At 27.3% G+C, this 18,789-nt stretch overlaps 1 protein-coding gene across 1 annotated transcript in view; it reads right to left on the reverse strand.

Moving 5' to 3' along the window:
• LOC119607876 overlaps nt 1-18,789 on the reverse strand; it is a 53,842-nt gene that overhangs the window by 21,555 nt on the left and 13,498 nt on the right. The window contains exons 6-11 of the mRNA XM_037962000.1: nt 16,606-17,005; nt 7,451-7,589; nt 7,237-7,312; nt 7,018-7,136; nt 6,594-6,808; nt 1,901-2,143 (exon numbers count right to left, since the gene is read on the reverse strand). Coding sequence (XP_037817928.1) covers nt 1,901-2,143; nt 6,594-6,808; nt 7,018-7,136; nt 7,237-7,312; nt 7,451-7,589; nt 16,606-17,005 — 1,192 coding nt within the window. The remainder of the gene's footprint in view (nt 1-1,900; nt 2,144-6,593; nt 6,809-7,017; nt 7,137-7,236; nt 7,313-7,450; nt 7,590-16,605; nt 17,006-18,789) is intronic.

Consider the following 18,789-nt stretch of genomic DNA (forward strand, 5'->3'; position numbering starts at 1 on the left):
ATAGTCTAGTCTATAGTCTAGTCTATAGTCTAGTCTATAGTCTAGTCTAGTCTATAGTCTAGTCTATAGTCTAGTCTATAGTCTAGTCTATAGTCTAGTCTATAGTCTAGTCTATAGTCTAGTCTATAGTCTAGTCTATAGTCTAGTCTATAGTCTAGTCTATAGTCTAGTCTATAGTCTAGTCTATAGTCTAGTCTATAGTCTAGTCTATCGTCTAGTCTATAGTCTATTCTATAGTCTAGTCTATAGTCTAGTCTATAGTCTAGTCTATAGTCTAGTCTATAGTCTAGTCTATAGTCTTAGTCTATAGTCTAGTCTATAGTCTAGTCTATAGTCTAGTCTATAGTCTAGTCTATAGACTAGTCTATAGTCTAGTCTATAGTCTAGTCTATAGACTAGTCTATAGTCTAGTCTATAGTCTAGTCTATAGTCTAGTCTATAGTCTAGTCTATAGTCTAGTCTATAGTCTAGTCTATAGTCTAGTCTATAGTCTAGTCTATAGTCTAGTCTATAGTCTAGTCTATAGTCTAGTCTAGTCTATAGTCTAGTCTATAGTCTAGTCTATAGTCTAGTCTATAGTCTAGTCTATAGTCTAGTCTATAGTCTAGTCTATAGTCTAGTCTATAGTCTAGTCTATAGTCTAGTCTATAGTCTAGTCTATAGTGTAGTCTATAGTGTAGTCTATAGTGTAGTCTATAGTGTAGTCTATAGTCTAGTCTAGTCTATAGTCTAGTCTATAGTCTAGTCTATAGTCTAGTCTGTAGTCTAGTCTGTAGTCTAGTCTGTAGTCTAGTCTATAGTCTAGTCTATAGTCTAGTCTATAGTGTAGTCTATAGTCTAGTCTAGTCTATAACCTAGTCTATGTGTGCTTCCTGTCTCCAAAGAGTCAATTGACTTCCTTCTAGGACATGTCCATGTTAAAATAACTATTCGGGTGTCTAGAGGTAAACCTAGATTAAAGGTCAAAAAACCAGTTTGCGACTGTCGGCCGAAATTGCTGGGATCTCTTTTTCATATTGGCAACTTTTACTATTTTTGCTGGAATATTTTGTTCTTTATCAAATTGATACTTGTACTATTTCTGGTTACAAAAGCTCATTTTTCAAGTGACATATTGAATAATTTAAGAAATATTTATAAATGTCAATTATTAGACATCATAATAATTCGTTTTCAGTTTAAAGGGGCACTCAAACCGGGAATTTATTGGGTATTTGATAGACTGATATAGAAAGAGGACAGAGAGAGAGCAACTTAAATACAATATTGATAAAATATTCTTTTGAAATATATAATTATTATTTTAAAATTGGATTATAGTTATATATATATATTTTATAATAGTTTTTTTTTTTAATATTTTATACAAAAATTGGTGTTAACACAACATCAAGATTATTTTGAATTAACAAAATTTTGAAGGGAAGTAAGGCAATTAAAAATGGTGTGTGTTATATTTCAAAAAGAAAAACGTTCAGATTCATAGACCAATTACAAAAAAATTTTATACATAGAAAAAAGAGACAGTTAAAACAGAGAGAGAGAGAGAAAGACAGTGAAAAAAATAAAACGTAGATTTTGTAAAAATGAAAAACAAAATTAACCAAAAAAATGTAAGTAGTAATTTGTACGTTTTTGAAAAAACAGTGTTAGAAAAAGAAAACACTATTGTTCAGAATCGAAACAATATTTCATTTTGTGTTTTTTTTTTTGTTTTTAAAGAAACAATTTAATAAAATCGTTTCTTATAAGGTCTTCTTTTTCTTTAAAAGTGTTTGAGTTGGAGTTTTAGTTGAGTTGTTTTCTTTTTGTTTAGTTTTGTTTTTTCTTTTCAGAATTGTTATTAATTAATTTGTTTTAATTCATTAATTTTTCAATTTTGAATTTAGCCTAATCTTACGTCGGGGAGGCGGTCGTAACAGATCGTCAAGAGAAAATGTACGCGCTGCTGCCCCTCCCCCTCCAGGTACTGGATTGGGGCTGCTGAGGCTCAATAATGATGGTTTTCTTATACCCAATCTGTTGAATATGGAACGAGGTGCACCCGGTGCATTATTAACGGTCGTTTGTGGTATGGCAGTTGTAAATTGCAATTGTTCACGCAATGATGTGTGATGATGATGTCCATGTATAGAACCAGGTGCTGTTAATTTGAAAAAGATTTGAAAATTTCATATAAAAAACAATTGTTTGTTGATTTGTTGTTTTTTTTTGTTTTTTATTATTTTTTGATTAATTTTTTATTTTTGGTTTTGTTCAAATTTATTTTTGGTTTATTTTTTTTTTAGAAAAAATAGACAAAAATACAAAAAGAAAAAAAAGGAGAAAAAGAGTAAGAAAAAATTGCATACAATAAAAAAATTTTCCAAAATTTTTTTCATTAAATTTAGTAAAAAATATGTATGTAGCTTTAAAGGAAAACTTAAATTTGCAATAGTAATGAAAGTTTGACAAAAACAAATTTATTAATCAGAAGATAGTCTCTGAAGATACAAAAACTCTTTGAAGCCTTCTTAAGTTATAGAATTTTTGAGTTAAAGAACCAGTCGCAGTCAAATCAAATGTTCTGCTAAATTGTGCTTTAGTTTTTGGTTTTAAATAAAAATAACTATGAACTATAAAGGGAATTTTCCAAAAACTTTTTACTAAAAAGTAAATTTTCTACAAAAAGAGAATAAACACGAATATTCCCTTTAGAAAGAGAATTTTCCAGAAAATTTTCTATAAAAATATAAAAATTTTCCAAAAACTTTCCATAAAATTATAATTTTTCCAAAATTTTCTTTAGAAAGAGAATTTCCGGAAGATTTTCTTTAGGAAGCGAATTTTTCCGAATATTTCCTTTAAAAAAAAAATTCCGAATATTTCCTTCTAAAAGAAAAAATTTTCCGAATATTTTCTTAAAAAAGAAAAATTTTCCGAACATTTTCTTTAAAAAATAGAGAAATTTTCCCCGAAAATTTTCTATAAAAATAGAAAAATTTTCCCCGAAAGTTTTCTATAAAAATAGAGAGATTTTTCCAAAAATTTTCTATAAAAATAGAGAAATTTTCCCAAAAATTTTCTATAAAAACAGAGGAATTTTCCCAAAAATTTTCTATAAAAATAGAGCAAATTTTCTATAAAAATAGAGAAAATTTTCTATAAAAATAGAGAAAATTTCTTGAAAAAATTTTCTATGAAAATAAAGAAATTTTGCTGAAAATTTCCTATAAAAGTAAAAACATTTTCCTGAAAATTTTCTATAAAAATATAGAATTTTTCCTGAAAATTTTCTATAAAAAGAAGAGAAATTTCTTGGAAAAATATATAAAAATAGAAAAATTTTCCTGAAAATTATCTAAAAAAAGAAAAGAAATTTTCCTGAAAATTTTCTATAAAAGAAAAGAAATTTTCCTGAAAATTTTCTATAAAAGAAAAGAAATTTTCCTGAAAATTTTCTATAAAAGGAAGAGAAATTTTCCCGAAAATTTTCTATAAAAATTGGGAAATTTCCCGAAAATTTTCTATAAAAATTGGGAAATTTCCCTAAAATTTTCTATAAAAATTGGGAAATTTCCCGAAATTTTTCTTTAAGAATAGAGACATTTTCCCGAAAATTTTCTATAAAAATATAGAAATTTTTCCGCAAATTTTCTTTAAGAATAGAGAAATTTTCCCGAAAATTTTCTTTAAGAATAGAGAAATTTTCCCGAAAATTTTCTTTAAGAATAGAGAAATTTTCCCGAAAATTTTCTTCAAGAATAGAGAAATTTTCCCGAAATTTTTCTTTAAGAATAGAGAAATTTTCCCGGAAATTTCTTTAAGAATAGAGAAATTTTCCCGGAAATTTTCTTTAAGAATAGAGAAATTTTCCCGGAAATTTTCTTTGAGAATAGAGAAATTTTCCCGGAAATTTTCTTTGAGAATAGAGAAATTTTCCCGAAAATTTTCTATAAAAATAGAGAAATTTTCCCGAAAATTTTCTATAAAAATAGAGAAATTTTCCCGAAAATTTTCTTTGAGAATAGAGAAATTTTCCCGAAAATTTTCTATAAAAATAGAGAAATTTTCCCGAAAATTTTCTATAAAAATAGAGAAATTTCCCGAAAATTTTCTATAAAAATAGAGAAATTTTCCCGAAATTTCTATAAAAATAGAGAAATTTTCCCGAAAATTTTCTATAAAAATAGAGAAATTTTCCCGAAAATTTTCTATAAAATAGAGAAATTTTCCCGAAAATTTTCTATAAAAATAGAGAAATTTTCCCGAAAATTTTCTATAAAAATAGAGAAATTTTCCCGAAAATTTTCTATAAAAATAGAGAAATTTTCCCGAAAATTTTCTATAAAAATAGAGAAATTTTCCCGAAAATTTTCTATAAAAATAGAGAAATTTTCCCGAAAATTTTCTATAAAAATAGAGAAATTTTCCCGAAAATTTTCTATAAAAATAGAGAAATTTTCCCGAAAATTTTCTATAAAAATAGAGAAATTTTCCCGAAAATTTTCTATAAAAATAGAGAAAAAATAAATAAAAATAGTCAAATTTTCCCCGAAAATTTTCTAAAAAATAGAGAAATTTTCCCCGAAAATTTTCTATAAAAATAGTGAAATTTTCCCCGAAAATTGTCTATAAAAATAGAGAAATTTTCCCCGAAAATTTTCTATAAAAATAGATATATTTTCCTGAAAATTTTCTATAAAATTGGAAAAATTTTCCTGAAAATTTTCTATGAAAATAGAGACATTTTCCTGAAATTTTTCTATAAAAAATAGAGAAATTTTCCCGAAATTTTTCTATAAAAAATTGGGAAATTTTCCCGAAAATTTTCTTTAAAAATAGGGAAATTTTCCCGAAAATTTTCTATAAAAATAGGGAAATTTTCCCGAAAATTTTCTATAAAATTGGAAAAATTTTCCTGAAAATTTTCTATAAAAAATAGAGAAATTTTCCCGAAATTTTTCTATAAAAAATTGGGAAATTTTCCCGAAAATTTTCTTTAAAAATAGGGAAATTTTCCCGAAAATTTTCTTTAAAAATAGGGAAATTTTCCCGAAAATTTTCTTTAAAAATAGGGAAATTTTCCCGAAAATTTTCTATAAAAATAGAGAAATTTTCCCGAAAATTTTCTATAAAAATAGAGAAATTTTCCCGAAAATTTTCTATAAAAATAGAGAAATTTTCCCGAAAATTTTCTATAAAAATAGGGAAATTTTCCCGAAAATTTTCTATAAAAATAGGGAAATTTTCCCGAAAATTTTCTATAAAAATAGGGAAATTTTCCCGAAAATTTTCTATAAAAATAGGGAAATTTTCCCGAAAATTTTCTATAAAAATAGGGAAATTTTCCCGAAAATTTTCTATAAAAATAGGGAAATTTTCCCGAAAATTTTCTATAAAAATAGGGAAATTTTCCCGAAAATTTTCTATAAAAATAGGGAAATTTTCCCGAAAATTTTCTATAAAAATAGGGAAATTTTCCCGAAAATTTTCTATAAAAATAGGGAAATTTTTCCGAAGATTTTCTATAAAAATAGGGAAACTTTCCCGAAAATTTTCTATAAAAATAGGGAAACTTTCCCGAAAATTTTCTATAAAAATAGGGAAATTTTCCCGAAAATTTTCTATAAAAATAGGGAAATTTTCCCGAAAATTTTCTATAAAAATAGGGAAATTTTCCCGAAAATTTTCTATAAAAATAGTCAAATTTTCCCCGAAAATTTTCTAAAAAATAGAGAAATTTTCCCCGAAAATTTTCTATAAAAATAGAGAAATTTTCCCCGAAAATTTTCTATAAAAATAGTCAAATTTTCCCCGAAAATTTTCTAAAAAATAGAGAAATTTTCCCCGAAAATTTTCTATAAAAATAGAGAAATTTTCCCTGAAAATGTTCTTTAAAAATAGAGAAATTTTCCCCGAATATTTTCTATAAAAATAGAAAAATTTTCCCTGAATATTTTCTATAAAAATAGAAAAATTTTCCCCGAAAATTTTCTATAAAAATAGAGACATTTTCCGCGAAAATATTCTATACAAATAGAGAAATTTTCCCCGAAAATTTTCTATAAAAATAGTGAAATTTTCCCCGAAAATTGTCTATAAAAATAGAGAAATTTTCCAGAATATTTTCTATAAAAATAGACAAAGTTTTCTTTACAAAAAGATAAGTTTTCCCGAAAATTTTCTAAAAATGGAATTTTAGCCAATAATTTCTATTTAAATTCTTGAAAATTTTCTATATAAGAATTTAATTTTCCCAATAAAAAGGAAATTTTTTAAAAATTTCCTATAAAAAAGGAAACACCTTGTTGATTTTTTTTAATTCCCTAATATTCCTAAACAAAAGTTTGATGTAAAAACCGAAAACTATTTCCACTTTATGATCAAGCACCAAGTGGAAGTAGTTTTGAATTGTTTTTAATTCAAACTTTTTAAATAAACAATTTCAATTCAAATATGAAGTGTATAACACGAAAGCACAGTTTAGCAAAACATTTGAGGATTTTTATTAAGCTTAATAAGCTTAGTGCTTCGAAATGTTCTCAACGAAAACAAAAAGAAACTATAAATGTTATAAGTTTATGTTTTATTTGTTTCGTTTTTTAACTTACGCCTATTACGATCAGCTTCTTCAGCCAATAGTTTTTCGATTTTCTCTGGAAAATGTCGCTTCGCACACCAAACCAAACCTATAACAGCTAAAACCACAAATACAGTAATTAGACCCAACCAAAAGGGTTCCTGCAGCATACGCTCCGATAAAGGTTTGTAAGGTATGTGAAGCATACGTTTTTCACAGCGGTGGCCCTCCCACCAAGCATAGCAACTGCACGTTTTAAAATAACAAAGAATATTAATGAAGAGGAAGATTAAGTTTGTTTATACATTTACATAAATAAATAAAAAAAAACTAAAATTATTTAAAATAAATACAAAGTGAGCAGCATCTCATCTCATCACCTCAGCTTTGTTTAACAAAAAAAAAAAAAGACACAACCATCCAACATACACATCCACACACATACGAATACTTACCGACAAAAGAAACCACCATTTTTCTCTATACAAATACCACGTCCCTCACAAGGATTATCAGCACAAGGTCTTTGTTTTTGTTCACATGTCGTACCCATATAACCAGGTTGACACTGGCACTATAATTCAAAGTTGTATTTTTGTTTTAAATAAACACTCTTCTCACTCTGTGAACTAAAGCACAGTTGTGTGGTCGTTAGAGCAACATGTTAAACTTACCTTAAAATTATTCGTAGTTAATTCACATTTACCAAAGACGCAGGGTTCCAATTCACACAAATTTAAACCACAAAATCTAAAATGTTTTTATTTTGGTGAAAAAATATTTGTTATTTTAATAATAAATTACTTAATTGGCTTCGTTTAGTTTGTATTTTTTGTTAAATTAAGTGCTATGTCTGTCTGTCTGTTTGTTTTTCTTGTCTCAACTTACCTTCCAGTAAAATGTCCCTGGCACTGACAGTAGCTGGTACGATTGTTAACCACACATTTACCATTATACTGACAAGGATTCGGTTGACATGATTCGACACTTTTATCCCCAGATGCTAATTTCATTTTGTAATTATTATCTGAAAAGCATTCAAATTAAAGAGGAGTGAATGAGTTTTGGTCAATAAATTTTCAAAAAAAAGTAGTAGAAAATGTAGAATGAAACTATAGAAATGTTTTTAATGAATTTTGGTTCATTAAATTTTGCCTATAGTTGTAAAAACAAAATTTTCTTATAAAAAGCTTATAAAAGCTGTTAAAAAGTTAATAAATCTAAAGGTTTTCTATTGTCATTATAAAAATTTATTAAATAATTCATAAATATTGTCTATTCAGCTGTGAAAAACTTAATTCAGCTAAAGGTTTTTGAGGAATTTTTTTAAAAAATTTCTTAATTTAGATAAAATATAGAAAATTAAGTAAAATATTGCCAATTCAGCTAAGAAAATCCTTATTCTGCTACCAGCTAAAGAAGCCCAAAAATTTGTTTGAATAAAACTATTATTCAGCTATGAAAAACTTAATTCAGCTAAAGATTTTTGAGGAAATTTTGTTAATTTAGACAAAATATAGAAAATTTATTGAAAAATTGCTACTTCAGCTAAGAAAAACCTTATTAAGCTACAAGTTAAGGAAGCTCAAATACAGGTTATGGATTTTTTTAAAAATTGTGATAACTTTTACAAAATAGATTAAATATCGCTTATTCAGCTTAGAGAAATCATAGTATGCAACGAACGTTTCAAGGATTTTTAAATATTTCTCTGAAAAATATAAAAATATATTGCTTTTCACTTATTCAGCTGATGAAATCTTAATTCAGCAAAGGTTTTTATGGTTTTGTTTTAAGAAATTGTGATAATTTTTACAAAATAGCTCAGAAAAACTTCATTCAGCTAGCAAATTGTAATTAATTTTTAATATTTCTTTTAGAATCATAAAAATTATATTTAATATTGCTATTCAGCTAATAAAAAATCAATTCAGCTATACATTTTTGGTATTCAATACAATATTTCTATGTTAATTAGCCAAATTTACACAGAAAACTTAATTCAACAAAAGATTTTTTAGGAATTTTTGAAGAAAATTTTTTAAGTTACATAAAATATACAATATTTAGTAAAAAATTGCTAATTCAGCTAAGAAAAACCTTATTCAGCTACCAGACCTAATTCATGTTTTACAAAATTTATTAAATATTGCTTATTCAGCTTAGAGAAATAATAGTCAGCAACAAAGTTTTAAGGTTTTTTTTAACATTTCTCTGAAAAACAAAAAAAATATATTGATTTTCAGTTATTCAGCTGACGAAATCTTAATTCAGCAAAGGTTTTTTATGAATTTGTTTCAAGAAATTGTGATAATTTTTACAAAATAGACTAAAAATCGCTTATTCAGCTAAGAAACATTTCATTCAGCTAGCAAATTGTAATTATTTTTTAATATTTCTTTTAGAATCATAAGAATTATATTTAATATTGCTATTCAGCTAATAAAAAATCAATTCAGCTATACATTTTTGGTATTCAATACAATATTTGTATGTTAATTAGAAAAATTTACACAGAAAACTTAATTCAGCAAAAAAATTTTGTAGAAATTTTGTTAATTTATATAAAATAAAGAAAATGTAGTAAAAAATTGCTAATTCAGCTAAGAGAAACCTTATTCAGCTACTAGCTAAGTTACCCCTAATTCATATTTTACAACATTGATTAGATATTGGTAATTTAGCTTAGAGAAATCATAGTCAGCAACAAAGTTTTAAGGTTTTTTTTAATAATTTTCTTAAAAACATAAAAATATATTGATTTTTAGTTATTCAGCTGATGAAATTTTAATTCAGCAAAGGTTTTTATGGATTTGTTTTAAGAAATTGTGATAATTTTTACAAAATAGACTAAAAATCTCTTATTCAGCTAAGAAAAACTTAATTCAGCTAGTAAATTATAATGATTTTTTAATATTTCTTTTAGAATCATAAGATTTATATTTAATATTGCTATTCAGCTAATAAAAAATCAATTCAGCTATAAATTTTTGGTATTCATTGTATGTTAATTAGCTAAATTTACACAGAAAACTTAATTCAGCAAAAGATTTTCGTAGAAATTTTGTTAATTTATATAAAATAAAGAAAATGTAGTAAAAAAATTGCTAATTCAGCTAAGAAAAACCTTATTCAGCTACTAGCTAAGGAACCCCTAATTCAAGTTTTACAAAATTGATTAGATGTTGGTAATTTAGCTTAGAGGAAGCAACAAAGTTTTAAGTTTTTTTTAATAATTCTCTTAAAAAAACATAAAAATATATTGATTTTTAGTTATTCAGCTGATGAAATCTTAATTCAGCAAAGGTTTTTATGGATTTCTTTGAATAAATTGTGATAATTTAAAAAAATAGACTAAAAATCGCTTATTCAGCTAAGAAACATTTCATCCAGCTAGCAAATTGTAATTATTTTTTAATATTTCTCTTAGAATAATAAGAATTATATTGAATATTGCTATTCAGCTAATAAAAAATCAATTCAGTTATAATTTTTTGCTATTTAATACTGTATTTGTATGTTAATTAGCTAGATTCATACAGAAAACTTAATTCAGCTAAAGATTTTCAAGTTATTATATTAAAGTTATAACAATTTATGGCAAAATTTGCAAAGAAAATGTATTCAGCTAAGTAAAAGCTTAATTCAGCTAAAGGTTTTTGAAGAAATTTTCTTTAAATTGATGAAAATATACTAATCCAGCTGAGAAAAACTTAATTCAACTAAAGGATTTTAATGTTTTTTAACAAAAAAATTCATTCAGCTAAATGTGTTTGAAATTTTTTTAAAGAAATTCTTAATAAAAATGTAATTCAGCTAAAGATTTTCTATTGAAATTATCCCAATTTAGAAAAACTTAATTCTGCTGTAAGACTTTAATGAATTTTTTTCAGAAACTTAATTCAGCTAAAGTTGTTTACGAAAGTTTTGAACAAATTTTGACAGTTTTTACAAATTTTACTGAAATGTCCTTATTCAACTAAGAAAAATTTAATTCAGCTAAGAGATTAATATTATTTTTTTGATATTTCTTATTGAAAACGTAAGAATTCTATTGGATATTGATATTCAGCTGATAAAAATAATATTCAGCTAACATATTTTGTCCTTAAATACATAATGTTGAGGTGTTTTTTAGAAAATACACAAATCATTCTTTATTCAGCTAAAAAAAACCTATTCAGCTAAGATATTTTAATGATTCTAAGAATAATTTAATTGTAAACATCAGAATTGGAAGCGGATTTTTATTATTTCAATAAATTTACAAAATTGTTTCTATTCAGCTTAGAAATTATGGCAGTTTTTACAAAAAATCCTTATTCAGCTTAGAAAAACTCAATTCAGCTAAAAGATTAAAATTATTTTTTTAATATTTTTTATCGGAAACGTAAAAATTCTATTGGATATTGCTATTCAGCTAATAAAATGAATATTCAGCTAACATATTTTGTATTTAAATTCATAATGTTTAGTTTTTTTTTTGAAAATTCATAAATCATTCTTTATTCAGCTAAAAAAAAACTCTATTCAGCAAAAATATTTTAATGATTTTAGGAATAATTTAATTGTGAACATTAGAATTGCAAGCGGATTTTTATTATTTAAATAAATTTATTTAATTGTCTAAATATATTTTTATTCAGCTAAGAACAATCTTATTCAGCTAAAGATTTTCTTTAATATTTATGTGAAAAACTTAATTCAGCTTAAGAATTTGTATGTTTTCTATTGAAATCATATCAATTTATTAAAATATTGGCTATAAAACACTTACTCAGCTATTAAAATAGCAATTCAGCTGACCTATGTCATTATTATTTACATTTTTATGGTAAATCCTTAAGTCCCCTAAATTAAATTGTATTCAGCTAATAAAAACTCATTTCAGCTAAAAGATTTTAAACATTTTTGGAGAATTTTTGTTATAAACCTAATATTTTCGATTAGATATTGCTATTCAGCTAATAAAATGTGGACATAAATATGTTAGTAAAGGTATCAATTCCTGAAAAGTTGCTCTCACTGGTTATGAATAAACTTTGAAAGTATTTATATTACTATTTTCGGTATAATGTTTAATGGTCAGCTGACAGAACTTTATCAGTACATGTATACATATTTACATTCATATTATTTTGTTCAACATGTTATAAAATACATATATTTTTAAAAGAGTTTTTAATCCATCATTGTTTTTACATTTACATACATAAATAATTTATTATTCTTTCTTTTTTATTTCCCAAAACAATTAAAAAAATCCTGAAATATTCGTATACGAGTTTATTTAAGAGCATTTTATATGCAAATAAGAATCCTCTTATTGTAATTGTATACTTGTCGTATTGTTTGCCAGAGTGTTTGTTGTTTCAGAGTTTGTTTGTGAGTTTATAAGAACGGAAGTTAGAGGAAGGATTTTACGGAAATGTTATGCATATGTTTCTTGTGTTGGTTATATTATTATTATTATGATAAATATGCTACAAAATCCACAAGTTTAATATAATGTTAACTGTAAAAAAAGTATTAAAGTTTGTTGTAATAAACTAATTTTATTTTAAACTGAAAATATGTTACAATAGCTGAATCAAGATTTGTTTGACTTTCTTTAAATAATGACTTAAATGACAAAAATTGTTAACAAAATTACATTTTTATTAGCTGAATCTATCTAACACAAATATTAAAAAAAAACATCATTGAAACCATTCAGCAGAAATAAGTTATTTATAGCTGAATAAGATTTTTTGGTAATTTTAAATTTTTCAAATATTCCTTAAAAATCCTAAATTCTTATTAGCTGAATACCTTAGGCGAAGCCAAATCCTCAAGCGAAGCCAAATATCTTGGCGTAATTTAAGACTCTAAGCTCACATGGAAACGTAATGCTGAGAGTCGAAGGCACTATGTGGCTGCTATATATGTATGTAAGAAAACTATTGGAAAAAGATATCCAGATATCATATACTGGATGTACACCGCGGTCATAAGACATATTTTGACCTACGGAGCTCTTGTTTGGTGGGAGCGGAGGATACCAAGACTACCCTGTCTATTCTAAACATGGTACTAAGATTAGCATGTCTTGCAATTACTGGCTGTATGAAATCCACACCTCAGGCTAGTCTAGAGACGATGCTAAATATAACTCCCCTTGATATATAGTATATCAAATGCATTTCTGCTAAATCTGCTCTACGACTTAAACAGTCGAACGGACTAAAGCATGCTCGCATTGGTCATGGAACCATCCTACAAAAGATAGGCAGGCCAATCACGGCGCAGGAAGCGGACTACATACTATCTACACGGGATTTTAGTAGGTAATTCAAGACCAGAATACCGATAAGGGATCATTGGGTCGCACACATTCCTAAGGGATGACGTGATCTTAATCTATACTGATGGCTCAAAGACAGGGTACAGATCGAGAATCTTTTCAGAAAAACTGAATCTTCTACTGTCTCAACGACTACCTGACACCTGCACAGTCCTTCAGGCAGAGATATGTATATGCCATCGATACATCCGCGAGAAGAATCCGGGAACTAAATCTCGAAAATTTGACTACTCATATAGACTTAGATAGTCTTGCATCAATCAAGGCTCTTAACTCCAATGTTATTAAGTCGAAATGTCTTCTCAATTGTATTCAATCATTTTCACAACTGACACAACATCACGTTGAGTTGATATGGGTTCCAGGATATGAGGGCATCCGGAGAAATATCTGAAATATCTGATGAATGCCACTAGACTTAACCCTATATTCACACTCCCCTGGTGACCCTATCAAAATTGATAGATGCAGTCATCAGCAAGCTTTGAGTGAGACGGAACTTAGGTGGTCAAATATCAACACTTTTAGAATATCCAGGCTGCTCTGCCCACTCTGACAACTGTTAGGACTAGGACTCTGTTGTCTCTTAGTAGAAACTCTATTATTCTTCTAACTGGTATAATTACTGGACACTGTCGGAACGTAAAGGCTTGGTCAAAGAAGAAGTAGAATCGGTACAACACCTTATATGTTACTGCCCAGCCTTACAAGAGTACAGACTACTCTATCTTGGTAGAGCTCTTTTCCATGATCTGAACTGTCTCATAGAAGCGTCACTAGTAAACATGATCGGTTTTACTAGAAATACCGGCTGGATTTCACGGATTCCGCAAGAACCAAGCAGTCAACGAAATTAGTTAGGGAAACCACTCTCTACATAAGGGAATGGCAATTCTCAGGGTAGCAAGCAACCCACGTAACCTTACCTAACCTATTAGAATAAAAATTCTTTATAAAGTTTTTAAAAGAGATATTTTTAATAGAAATTCTTTGAAATCTTTAGCTGAATTAAGTTTTTTGTTTATTAAATCTTATAGATATCTTTCGTTTTTGTTTAAAAATAAAAATCTTTAAAAAAAACTATAGCTGAATTAAGTTGTCCTTAGCTGAATGGGATTTTTTTTTAACAATTTAGTAACAATGCAATGTTCACAAATTCTTCTAATATGTCTCAAAAACCTTTAGCTGAATTACAATTTTCTTAGATGAATAACATTTTTTTGTAATAGTTTTTATAAATTGAGATAATTTTAATAAAAACCCTTAGCTGAATTAAGTTTTTGATTACTAAATCTTATAGATATCTTTCGTTTTCTTTTATAAAATGTAAAACATTAAAATACTTTAGCTGAATTATGTTTGTCATAGCTGAATGGCAATTTTTTTAAACAATTTAGTTTAAATTCGTAAATTAATCTAATATGCCTCAAAAAACTTTAGCTGAATTACAATTTTCTTAGCTGAATAAACAATTTTAGTATTTTTTTTCAAAATTGAGATAATTTTAATAAAATTTTTTAGATGAATTAAGTTTTTATTAACAATAACTAATATAGAGCAGTTGTTTTTGATAAAAATATTAAAAATATTGTTAAAATCCTTTTGCTTAATTAGTTTGTTTTTAGCTGAATACGATTTTTTTTGAAAATTATGTAAACATGTGTATAATCTATTATGTTTCAGATATAACCAGTAACAAATCATTAAATGCTTTACTTAATTTTTTTGTTAAAATTCAATTTGTTTTTAACATTTTTAGAAGTAAATTATAGAGAACAGTAAACTGATACGAGTAAGTAGAACAAACATTTAAATTGTAAACAATATTAATATGCCAACATCAATTAAATGTCAACTGACTTTAAAAACAATATGCACAGCTATAGTGCTTCAGTACTGTTCTTCTTTCTACTGTAAAAGAGAAAAACTAACAAAGACTGCCAACAAAAACAACAAGAACTGCCAACAGTTATATAAAACAATATTTTTCTAATGCATAAAATATAAAAAAAAAACTACTAGAATAAATAAAATGAAATGAACATTTTACAGTAACAAGTGAATGGTATAAATAATTAATTCATTTGTTGTTGTAGTTTTTTCTGCATGCTGCAAAATATTTTTAACATTTTATAAATTTCGAATTTTAGCTTTAGTTTATGTTGGAAAATTTTCATTTGAATGGACATTTTAGAAAACCCTGAATACCTTATGTTTTCTTCATATTAATATGAAATTCAAGATTGAAGATCTTGTAGAAAACATCGAAGATTCGAAAGGCTTCAAAGCAGTTGCATTAATCTCAATTAAAACCTTAACTTTCTCAATTGAAAATAAACTTTTCCTGTTATTTGTGTATGGTAATACATTTAAAAAAATATTACAATTTATACTATTTTTATAAAAAAATTTGTATTCAGCTAAACAAATGTGTACAGATTTTTTCAAAATTTCAATTAAAAACATTGAATTCTATCAAATATTGCTATTCAGCTTATATAAAATCAATTCAGCTAACACGTTTTCTTAATTAAAGTCATATTTTGATGCTTGTTAACTTAATTTACTAAAAAATCTTTATTCAGCCAAGAAAAACTTAATTCAGCTAAACAAATTTGTATCAATTTTCAAAAATATCTGTTAGAAACATAAGAATTTCATTAAAAATTGCTATTCAGCTTATACAAAATTAATTCAGCTAACATTTTTTGTTAGTTAAAGTCATAGTTTAATGTTAGTTAACTAAAATGTACAAGCAAATGTTTATTCAGTTAAGAAAAACTTAATTCAGCTAAAATATTTTTATGCTTTTTTAAATTTTACGTTTAAAAACATGAAAATAATATAAGATATTCTCATTCAGCTGATAAAAAAATGAATTCAGCTAACATAATTTGTAATGAAAGGTAATATTTGTAAGCTAATTAACATAAAACACAAATAAATCTTTATTCAGCTAGAAAAATTCTATTCAGCTACAAAAGTTTAATGATTTTTCTATATTATTCATAAAAATTCTATTGCATATTTCTATTCAGCTAATAAAAAAGCAATTCAGCTGGCATGTTTAAACATATAAGGCCATTTTTTAGAAAAATTAATGAAATTTACAAACAAATCTTTATTCAGCAAGGGCAAAACTCTATTCAGCTAAAATAATTTAATGTTTTTTGAAGTGTTTTAATTGTTTACTTAAGAATTTCTATAGGATTTTAATATTCAGCTAATAAAATATCAATTCAGCTAACATTTTATATGCAAGATTAGTGTTAATTACCTAAATTTATTGAAATTAATCTTATTCAGCTAACAAAAACTCAATTCAGCTGAATGAATTTAAAGATGTAATCTGTGAACAAATTTTTAAGCAATTGCATAGTTAATTAATTTACCATGTTTATCAGCAATTTTTGGCTTTCTAAGACCTATTCAACAGAGCGATCAAGTAAAGATAACCGCTACCCTAATAAAAAAAAAACATTTTACTACTAACTACATAACTTTTACTCACTAAACTTCTAGCCATTTAGTTTCAACTCTTTAAACATTGTTATTGTTTGTTATTATACCAACATTGTTGTTGTTGTCGTTGTTGTTGACGACAACGTCATCTTCTTTGTTGTTTAAATACTTGATGTCTAAGTAATATGAGTACAGCATACATACCTCTACTGCATACAAAATAGTATTTAATACTTACCCCACTGTAAACTTATGGAACAATTAAGATTGGCAATGGATTTGGCAGTGGTACGCTGACGTATATACAACGTATTTAAATATGATGTTATGTAGACGGGAGGTGGTGACTGTGATACTGGTATACTATACTGTTGCTGGTGCTGATGTTGACGTAGAAGAAATTCAGCAACTGTTGTTGCTGATGATGTCTCCATATTTCCATGGGATGTTACGGGCAATGTTGTTTTCATATTATCATTATTATCGTTTGAATCTGGAATATATTCTCCTGGATGTTGTCCGTATATATTTGTGGTTAAGTAATTGTCATCGAGAGGACTGCCAGTATGAAAATTAGCATTTTGAAATTTGCATAGTTGCCATTTGGTGCCATTATTGTCGGCATAATTATCATAGATCTAGAGGGGAAAATAAGACAAAACAAATTATAAAGTGATATTAGTTGAATGAATATAAAGTAAGTTAGTTGGTTTGTTTGCAATAACAATTTTATAATCAAAAAAATTTTAAAATTTTGTCGAGAAAATTTTTTATAAAAAGAGAAATTTTGCGATTTTTTTGTAAAAAAAAGAATTTTTGCAAAAATTTTCTTTAAAAAGAAAAATTTATAATAAGAGGAATTTTTTCAAATTTCGTCTAGAGAAATTTCCAATAAGAAGGTTAAGTTAGGTTAATAGGAGGATGTTTCTACATCAAATCCGAAGAAATACACCAAGGCCACTATCGGGCCTGTTGTGCGCTCCTTTTCATGGAAAATGTTTGTTGGTAAAAACAATAACTTTATATAGTATTATCGTCCGATGTTAAGAAACTCAGTTTTCTGGACGTAATTCCAATCAGTGTTCGTGAGGGATATTATATCCGGAATAATATCACCTCCAAGAAATTTGGATCTAATTTCAGCGAAAGCTTGACTATGGCAAAGAAAGTGCTCCCGAGTTTCACTCTCCTCTCCACGTTCATCTGAATCCGCACGTCCAATGTTGTATAGGTGTGCCTGTAATCCTGTGTGTCCACTCAGAAGACGTACCATCATACTAACCTGAGACTTGTTTATTTTGAGAAGACTTCTCGTCCTGCTCTCGTTAGGGTCACCCCATAGGATCTTTGTGGTTCTACCCATGATTTCATAATTCCAAGAGGCCTTATGGGTTTCTCTCACCCATAATTTTAATTGCAGACTACTCCCGAGTGGCCCGGTACCCATATGATGTGAACCTTACATCTGGGAGAGTATTCGGTTAGAGCTTTTTTAAAATCCAACACAGTTTTAGATTTAAGTTTATCACCTGATATCGCCCTAATTGCCTTCTGGCTGTCGGAAAATATGTGTGTTAAAACTTGTGGGCGCCATATTTATTCTAATCCAATTTACGCATTCCGTTATTGCTCAGACTTCTGCCTGGAAGCTAGTGTTGTGATTAGGTAAACGATGGTATATTTCTGTTTCTGGGCCTTCTATATAAAAATACAGGTCCACTTTGTCTCCCAATTTACAGCCATCGGTGTAGCAACGGATTTCTACTGATATTTGTTCTAAAGTTCTGCATGGCCAAGACATTCTATCTGGGATCAACGTTTCAAAGTTTCCGACATATTTTGTCTCTGGTATGCGATCGGGCACGTCCGATGATTGTGTATAGTCTTCCAATGTGTCCAGTGACTTGTCCTATAACCGGTTTTGGCCAGTTCGCCTAAAGTTATGAGCCGTTCGGCTGTAAGTGCCGCCTCATATCTTATATACATATGTTTCAATGGGTGGAATATCTAGCATTGTTTCCAGAGCCTTGGTTGACGTAGTGCTCATGACTCCAATTATACCCAAGCAACATGTACGCCGGACTACCTGTAGTAGTTTGATACTACATTTTTTTTCCAAAAAAGTCCACCAGATTACTGAAGCATAACTTAGGATTGGTCTAATGGCACTCTTATAGAGCCAATGTGTCACAGTAGGACTAAGGCCCCATTTCATGCCAATAGTTCTTTTACATAGCGCCCAGCATCGATGTGCCTTGTTAATCCTTTCCTCAATGTGGTGCCTCCATCTTAATTTCCGGTCAATTATTACACCTAAGTACTTAACTCTGTCTGTCACCGATATATTCTTGCCCAGGAAACAGGGTTCAATATACTCAGAAATGTTTGTCTTTCTTGTGAAAAGACATATTTCTGTCTTTGC

Source organism: Lucilia sericata, unplaced genomic scaffold, assembly GCF_015586225.1.
Source record: "Lucilia sericata isolate MDLA Ls3-8-SP2 unplaced genomic scaffold, ASM1558622v1 Contig000757F_arrow, whole genome shotgun sequence".
Lineage (NCBI taxonomy): Eukaryota > Metazoa > Arthropoda > Insecta > Diptera > Calliphoridae > Lucilia > Lucilia sericata.